This window comes from Octopus sinensis, linkage group LG17 (assembly GCF_006345805.1).
Source record: "Octopus sinensis linkage group LG17, ASM634580v1, whole genome shotgun sequence".
Lineage (NCBI taxonomy): Eukaryota > Metazoa > Mollusca > Cephalopoda > Octopoda > Octopodidae > Octopus > Octopus sinensis.
The window spans coordinates 1296561-1306099 of record NC_043013.1 but is presented as its reverse complement, the minus strand read 5'-3'; the positions used below and the strand labels follow the sequence as shown (position 1 = coordinate 1306099).

Here is a 9539-nt window from a genome sequence, read left to right as displayed (position 1 = left end):
CTTGACAATTTTAGAGATATGCTTTGTCCAACGCAAATCACTGCTGACAGTGATGCCTAGGTCACGCTCGCAAGAGGATTTCTTGATATCAGTGTTGTGGAGGGGATGAAGAAGACTAAGTCTATTGATTCCTTTCTTTGATTTCTTTGCCTATAATCTTGGTTGATTCTGCCAAGCCTTTTTAATTACATTGAAAGAAAGGAGCGAATCTTTTGAATTCTCTATTGAAATTATATATATTTACAAATAAGAGTAATTTTGGTCAGAAGCTGCAGATGCAATGAATTATTTTAAGGAAATTGGAGGTAAATTTTCAAAAATTATAGAATACTGGACGTCAATAATCTGGAATTGTTATTTGTAACCATTTCATCTGTCATTCTAAATTAGGTTTCCCAATCATGGATTTGACAAAGAGATCCACTCGGTCCCAAACCTTTCACGTTGGCATTTGAGAGTTTGATGCCTTGACCACGCTTGTATTAGTGATGGTCCTACCAAATACTGAAACTCTGCTTAGCAACTTATGGATAAGCTATATGGTCTCTGACAAAAGGTGGATAAAGTCAGGTTAATACTAAAGCACAAAAACCTAGCAGAGTACTTCATGAGTTTTGTCTTCCCTCAAAACTAATTACTCTTCAGGAGTACCATTAATTGGTTTCAAATTTTGGCACAAGGCCAGCAGTTTCAGGGAAGAGGGTAAACTGATCACGTCGACCCCAGTGTGCAACAGGTACTTATTTTATCAACCCTGAAAAGATGAAAAGCAAAGTGGACCCTGGCAGAATTTGAACTCAGAACATAAAGATGACCAAATGCCATTTAGCATTTTGCCTGGCCTACTAACGATTCTGCCGGCTCACCACCTTATGAATACCATTAACTGGCTCTTGTACTCTAATAACTATCTCAGCAAAGATACAAGTTTGGTTATTCTTAGGAATATTGGTGATGCAGAACAGAAACAAACTTTCTTGTATGTTCCTAAAAATCATCTTTGATTCTAAACTTGATTTATATTTTTTAAGAAACAGTCTTACATTTAATTTTATTGAAATTTTAATTTTATTTTGCTCTGCTTATGAAACATAAACTAGAAGTAACATAACTGATGTTGATGCAGCTGTGAAGAACTTTCTCTGCCTTGTTTCTTGGCCCCTTTCATGTCTCTGTTCTTCTAGTGAACCACATCCATCATTGCAGATACAAAATGAGTGTGTATCCATCAATGAACCTAGTATTATCGATCAATGTCAGCTGGTCTTCTCAATCAGACTCACACCGAGGGACGTCCAATTTAAATAGATAGATTCACACTGGGTTTTAGATAACCAGATATGGTTGAACAACACTCTGTGCTCTTCAGAGAGGGCAAGTATGGAAAAAACATGTTTACCAATTGCTAAGATCAGCAGAAATGGATATATAATACTGTATACTTAGATTTATATATCCATACCATTAACATGTTTTTTTCCTTGGATGACCTTTGTGTGTGTACATACATAGACATATATGCATACAAACACACATGCACATACATAACCTTTTATCTTTTGAATTAATTTTCATTGTTAAATTGTGTTTGTAAGAACTTTCAGACCTAAAAGTCTCCCATCAGACCTGCTGTTTGTTTGTTATTACACTGTCTCAATCAGTTATTATGAGTTCCTCCTCAACAGAAACTTCAAAGACACCAGCAATGTTTCTTAAGATGCACTGTGTGCCTACCTGCATGTATATAAATATATAAATATATATATATATATATATATATGCATGAATGGGTGATTTAAAATTTATGAAATTATTGGAATAAACTTAGAGAAGTATAAAAATTACTGAAAAGATTGCAAAACAAATTGGTCAGACAGTACTTGTACAAGGGAGACAACTGAGTGGCTATTGCCCACTCACCAGCTAAAAATATTTGGGAACCCTAGATCCATCGCTTTGCCAAAAACCGATCCAATGAACAAGCTTCCAAGCAAATTATTACATCTGCATTGTAGTGCTTCCCTGCAAGCCATAGCAGAGGTGTGGACTGCCTCTGGTCTGCTCACCTGAATGACCTGGTGTCATTCCAAACTGCAAAAACTGACCAGGTCTGTTCAAGTTGACTGTCACACTCACCAACACCCATTCACAATGATCTCAACCCCCATGCTCATGAACTTTTCTTTGCAGCCAACTTGACAGTTCTGAGAAAGAAGAATGGGGCCACATGCCCTGTGGCTGTAAACAACTTCTCCAAGAGGTTTGTAGTGTGAGTCACCTGGAAGTCTGTCATCTACCAACTGGGTTCTGGATAAATTGGTGCCAGAGTCACCAGAGGCTAATGCAAGTTCACCACCCAAGCTATGAAGCATTCCATTGAAGATTCCACCCCAGTCTGATTCAATGTATCTCCCACGTTTTTTTTTTTTTTTTTTTTGTTTTCACTTTTTTGGTGTGTGTGAATTTGGCATTGGGAAAGGAAGCCATGCCACAACAGACAATTGAAGTCTGGACAACTCCTTGCTAGCCAGCTCCATGTCAAATCGTCCAAGCCATGCCAGCATGGAAAGTATGCAATGGTGAAGACCGCATGATGTAAGTTTGCCTTAGTTGGATCCCCCCACCCCCCTTCAGCCTATTTATCTTATAAGTCATCAGGTTTGCTCCTCACTGTCAATAATGTTATATCCTCCTCTACTGACGTCAAAAAGGTCGTCCCTTGGACTGTCTTTGCACTTGAAGTTTATGGCACTGAACGCAGAATTACAGCACCTATTTCAGACAATGTGACAAGAATCTGCTACAACCTTCACTCAGCAGTCTCTCTCCTGAGAGGAATTGGATGTAGCGATCCCAAAGGAAGACTTTCATCCTTGATTCATCAACCTTTCTGCTATTATCCATTCAATTATTGAATCCAAGCTCTACTATTAGCTTAAAACACTCCTGAACCTGCTTCGTCCAATTGCTATGCATCCAGTCTTATTCTCTGGGAAGAACTGTTTTTCATCATCATCATCACCATACTAGCCTTCTATACTGGCATGGGTGGGTTGGTTTGACAGGAGCCAGCCAGGCAGGAGCCTGCACCAGACTTCTGTGACTGTTTTGGCATGATTTTTACAGCTGGATGTCCTTCCCAACACCAACCACCCAGCAGAGATTCCATAACAAAAATTTCTGCATAGCTTTCACAGTACCCTATGCTACTAGATGTCTTGCTTCGTCGGTCTCAAAAATTCTACCCAGCATAGAGCAGAGGAGATATGTGACATGCTGTCTGACAACACCAAACGGCACAAGGATACTTTCTGTTGGATACAGTGACTTGTTAATTTGATTTAATTTATGTCCTTGTTACCTTATGATCATCATCATCATTTAGCATCCGCTTTCCACGCTAGCATGGGTTGGACGGTTCAACTGGGGTCTGGGAAGCCAGAAGGCTGCACCAGGCCCAGTCTGATCTGGCAATGTTTCTATGGCTGGATGCCCTTCCTAACGCCAACCACTCCGTGTGTAGTGGGTGCTTTTTACGTGCCACCGGCACAGGTGCCAGACGGCGCTGGCAAACGGCCACGGTCAGATGGTGCTTTTTACGTGCCACTGGCACGGGGGCCAGGCAAGGCTGACAACGGCCACGTTCGGATGGTTCGCTTACGTGCCACCGGCACTGGTATCACAGCTCCAATTTCCATTGATGTTGATCGATTTCAATTCTGATTCTCACTTGCCTCAACAGGTCTTCTTAGTTAGACTGACTTCTTCTAAGACTTTGACAGTAACAGGAGACCAACAGAATAAGTAACAGATTTAAAGCAAGTCATGGGGCTGATTCGTCCAACTAAACCCTTTGAGGCAGTGCTCCAGCCGGGCCACAGTCCAATGAGTGAAACAAAGATGCTGGATGTGCAATATAGAATAAAAGTGAACTGAAAGAATGAGTGGATATTAAAAGTGTGTGTGCAGAAAAAAAGGGCCGGGGCAGGAAGGATGAGAGGCAAACAATATTACAAGAATGCATTCAAGGAATAAGACTAAAGCGAACTATCAAAAGGATGGTTACAAAGAATGGAATAAAACGAGAAGCGTGAGGATTATTTGGTTTAATAGAAAAGTTTACAAATTTGAAAATAATTTAAACTAAGAGATAATTTGTTTTGTTTCCTGATTAAGATCTGTTTTGTGATTTTCACTCAAATTATCCTCTAATTCTGTATCAGGTTCTGTCTTTGGTATGGATTTTGTGGTGTCTGATGCAGTCTGTGGACTTTCTCGTGTAGCCACTGGAAGCAAATCACCCCATTTACAACAAGATGCACATTTATAAGCTTCCCTGAAAGTAAAAGAATTTTATTATTAATCCATAAGAAAAAAAAGTTTAAAATAAGATTGTGTAAAAAGAATAAAATAAAAGAAATAAAATTACGGATGTACAGACACCTTAACGATCACTGAAGAAATTAGTAATGTTATGTCATATTGGTTCTAAATTTTGGCAAAGGGCCAGCAATTTCGAGGGATTACATCAACCTCAGCATGCAACTGGTACTTATTTTATTGACCCTGAAAAGATGAAAGGCAAATTTGACCTTGGCAGAATTTGAACTCAGAATGTAAAGACAAATGAAATACTTTTAAGAATTTCACCCAAAGTGCTAATGATTCTGCCAGTTCACCACCTTATAAGCCATACTAATAAGAACATGTCATTTTGGTGTATTATGTTCTTGGAAATATTCACGAGGCTTAGGTTTTTTGTCCATACCATCCGGTTCTGTGATTCATAACAAAATAGACAGGAATCTTGAAACATGGAACTCGGAGCAGTAATAAAATTGCTTTTATCTGCAAAACTAATAAATTGTTCCAACACCAAGGTTTTAGATGTGTTTAGTGAGAATTGTTAATATGAGGTTTAATGGACATATCAACACTTCAGAATTTGTTGAAATCTCAGAATTTGGACAAATATAATCAAAATGGGCAAAATTTTACAATGGCACTATATGAATAATTCCAAAATTTGGCACATAGCCACACATTTTAGGAGACATGGTCCCTTCAATATAACCAACTTGATTATTCCCAAAAATAAAATACAAGTTCATTCTTGGAATGATTGAACAAAAGGGACAGAACAACAGGCATTTTGTCTAACACTGATTCTGTTATCATTCACTGTTGTCAATGGCAACATAATGATTTCAGATATCAAATTTCAAGCACAATGCCAGCAAAATTTAAGGGACCTTAAAAGGATGAAAGGCAAAGTGGATCTCAGTAGCATTTGAACTCGGAAAGTAAAAACCGGCAAAATACCAGTAAGCATTTTGTCCAGCATGCTAACGATTCTGCAAGCTTACCATAATGAAAAAGGAACTTCCTAAACTAAAAGATGAATATAATTTTTACCACTTTAAATGACTGTGAAATCATTTATCTAACTGAAACATCTCTGCCCTCCAACCAACCGCAATGAAGGTAGGTATTTGTGTCCACAACTACATGGACACTTAAAAAACATTGGTGAAACACACTGTACATACTGGTACCAAGTCATATTTGGTTGTGAGTGACAAACATCATCATCATCGCTTAACGTCCGTTTTCCATGCTAGCATGGGTTGGACGGTTCGACCGGGGTCTGGGAAGCCAGGAGGCTGCACCAGGCTCCAGTCTGATCTTGCCCTTCCTAATGCTAACCACTCCGTGAGTGTAGTGGGTGCTTTTTACGTGCTACCAGCACGGAAGCCGGTGAAGGCGGTGCTGGCATCGGCCATGTTCGGATGGTGCTTTTTACGTGCCACCTGCACAGGTATCACAACTAATCAATATATAATAAAACCAAAGACTTACTTTCCATGTTTCTTCATTGTAAGGAAAGAATGTTCGATTTCTCCATTTGGACAACAAGTTTTTAAATGTATATGTTTTGAATGTTTACGAGGGCTCTGTAGGATCCTAGGCCAGTTGGTGCCTAAAACTGGAACAACAACAACAAAAATAGAACCTGAATTAATTAGAAAAATTACCTCAACTAAGCTAATAAATACTCTTTCTTTCTGAGTGCATATGAATGTCTGTTTATGTATCCACATTTGATTAGGTGCAGCACATACACAGAGCTATTCACATATATCCCTATACATACACTGACAATTGCACATATACACCTCAACATGAATACGCTCACACGTTCACAAATACATATAAATACTTTATTTCATTATTCATATGTGTGTGTTTATGTTGTACAGATAGGCAGAGGCATGGCTTGTTGCTTCCCAACCACATGGTTCTGAGTTCAGTCCCAGTGCATAGCACCTTGGGCAAGTATCTTCTACTATAGCCTTGAGTTGACCAAAATTTTAGGAGTGGCTTTGGTAAACAGAAACTGAAAGAATCTCATCGTGTGTGTGTGTGTGCCTTTGCATCTGTGCTTGTCCCCCACCACCACTTTATAACCAGTATTGGTTTGTTTACATCCCCACAACTTAGTGGTTCAGCAAGAGACCAACAGAATAAGTACAGGCTTATAAACAAAAGTACAGGGGTCAATTCGTTCAACTAAAAATCCTTCAAGGCGGTGCCCCAGCATGGTCTCAGACTAATGACTGAAACAAGTAAAATATAAACGGTACATACATATGACTGGGAGATTAGTTAAACCAGTTAAAATGCTGTTTGTTTCACCCCCACCCATTACCAGATTTTGCCCTGGTGAAAGACATCTAACAACAACATTCCAGTTTACCAAACAGCATAAAGAGTTACAGTTCACGACACTGTAACCAAATCATTGTTCCACTGAATTAAACTTTGAAGCCTGAATTTCCTTGTAAAGGCAGCTAGAATAGGATGAACTCCACCAGCAGACTGCTGTCTTTCCAACCACAGGACCATAATATAAATGTACACAAAACAAATGTAAGTACAATAACACACACGCCAAATGTAGCTATATTCCCAAACCTTATGATTCAGCCATAATTAACCAGTCCTGTACTGATTTCATTCCTTCTTGCTTCCAATCAAGTTCTCAGTTTGGAGTTGTAGGAATCTTTGGCACCACAGACCACAAGATTAAAGTATTACTTTAATCTTTCAGCATTTAAACTGGCCGTATCTGACCAAAATATTCTACCTGTTTTATCTTCAAACTGGCCACTCACACCTACCCTGCATTGTCATTTTAAAAACAACCAATCACATCACTGAAATCTCAAAACTACAAGATAACGCATGATCAGTTCCAAACAAAGTTAATAAACAGCCATTGCATTTGACAATCTGAATATGAAGGGGGTAAACTTCATAGTAATGGAATAATTGTAATGGAGTGACCGCCAGTAATCTCATCTATGTAACTGTTGTTATTAAACATTTGAAATGATATGATTACGGTTTCAATGCCTGGGCTGGCACATTTTGATTATAACTGCATCTGCTGGTAATGAAGGAATAAATTCAATTCTCCACTGAGATTCTTATCTACTGCTCAAGTTTCAGCTCCATGAATGAAGAATTACAGCACCATGTTTATCTGTGAGTGTAAACCGTGTGTAACCGTTGAGGCTGAGGGATTGTTTGAAAAAAAGGAAGAGAAATGCAATCAAGATCTAGGAACAAATATAAATATTAATTTATAATTCTTTTGATTGGATGACAATGTCAGTTCATTTCATATTATTCAAAATGATTTTTAAATGCTTACCATCTTTCCTTTTGCCTTTCTGTAAAATGATATAGCAAAATCTTTCAGTGATTTTCTTGTTTTTCTGAATAACATTAGCACAAAAACTATATTAATTAACAATAGAAATATTCAACAGTTTTAAATACAAAACAGAAATCTTGTAAAGCAAAAGACGAATTTTGGTTCAGAAATTGCGAACAATTTATTACTTAAAATCTAATTTTGTCCCTGACTGGAAATTAGAAGATTTGTTTTTATACTTTTTAAGATGGAAGGAAATTTGAAGAGCAACATGTTTTAATGGGAATACAAGAGTATTGTAGAAGACTATCAAAAATCAAAGAATCTTGTTGGAAAATGCTGCCAGTTATTTGCAACACAAGTAATTTGTTAATCACTGTTTTTCTATATCAGTCAAGGCTAAATTTGTCTAAGCATGAGTCTGCTAGTGGACACTTCCTACCAATGGTATGCAAAGATGAAGAAATCTCAGATTTGATAATTCCATCACCAGTGCTGGATGCTTTTCATCTGCCTTTTAGCACTACACATCTATACAAGATGCTTTCTCAGGATAAATACTGCCATTCTGCAGCTTTCAACAGTATATCCACATTAAGTAAGGTATACAAAATGCTATTTTGAGCTAATACTGCTTCCAGTGCTTTGGTTATAATAGCAAATAAGATGTAGAGAGGTAAACATAACAGAGGGTTTTGACTGAGAATAAAGTAGTACCAGCAAATTACTATTAAATAGTTCAAAGTTGTTCATTATGTTATCAAAACCTCAGAGTAAGGATACAACATGTAAGGCCAGATTATAAAGGTTATTGGTACAGAAAGAATAATCAGAACCATGAAATAAATGAGGAATCAATGAAGTGATGACTCTACATGCAAGAAATAGTAGCTAAGTCTCCCTCAAATCATACACTAAGACAGTGGATAAAATAGCCCTGGAAACACTGAGGAATACAGATCAATAATGGAATACATTTCATCATTGGTCTGCTCCATCTGGGCCAGCCTGAGGCTAAACAAAAACTGAATATTTGAAATAATAAAAGGAATTGAAAACATCCAAATTGATGCTTACCGCGACAAAATCAAAGTGTTTGAATGTAACTTGAAAGTTACAAGGGATTTTTTTACTTTCTTTATTTTCTTTAATCATTGGGCAAGGCAGATCATGAGGGCACTAGATAAAAGAAATATCATGACAGAAAATGTTATCTAAATGTTTCATAAGTAAGACATAGAAAGAAAATTTTTTTCCAATATTTTATCAGAGAAGAGGCAACCATTCAACCTCTCCTGACTAGTGAGATTGATAAAGTTGATGTTCACCAGAAACTTCTCTAAGGTGATGCATGGAAGGAAAATGTGAACAGATTCTGGAGATTGCAATTCTGGGTAGAAATGATAATAATAAGTATTTAATACAGAGTATAAATATATGATAGTTAGCATTTTAAACTTGTCATAATGATGACTTTGTGTTCTGAGCTCAAAATCTGCCAAAATCAACTTTGCCTTTAATCCTTCAAGAGTTGATAAATAAAGTACAAATGTAGAGGGGTGGACCAGCAGGAATGTTGGACTAAGAGGATATTCCTTGTGGTACTTCAGCATCATCATCATCATCATTTAACGTTCATTTTCTATGCTGACATGGGTTAGACAGTTTGACAGGAGCTGGACCAGGTTCCACTGTCTGTTTTGGCATGGTTTCTACAGCTGGATGCTCTTCATAACACCAGCCATTTTACAGAGTGTACTGGGTGCTTTTCAAGTGGCACTATCACCAGTGCTCTTTACATTTTGAAATCTCTGTTGCA

At 37.7% G+C, this 9539-nt stretch overlaps 1 protein-coding gene across 2 annotated transcripts in view; it reads right to left on the bottom strand.

Annotated features, from left to right (window-relative positions):
• Positions 1-4091: 4091 nt before the first annotated feature.
• Positions 4092-9539, bottom strand: part of LOC115221014 (methyltransferase-like protein 17, mitochondrial) — a 38515-nt gene continuing 33067 nt past the window's right edge. For both annotated transcript variants that reach the window (XM_036510255.1, XM_029791231.2), the window contains exons 13-16: positions 8798-8899; positions 7718-7781; positions 5860-5986; positions 4092-4336 (exon numbers count right to left, since the gene is read on the bottom strand). In XM_036510255.1, coding sequence (XP_036366148.1) covers positions 4144-4336; positions 5860-5986; positions 7718-7781; positions 8798-8899 — 486 coding nt within the window. In that variant the 3' untranslated portion in view covers positions 4092-4143. The remainder of the gene's footprint in view (positions 4337-5859; positions 5987-7717; positions 7782-8797; positions 8900-9539) is intronic.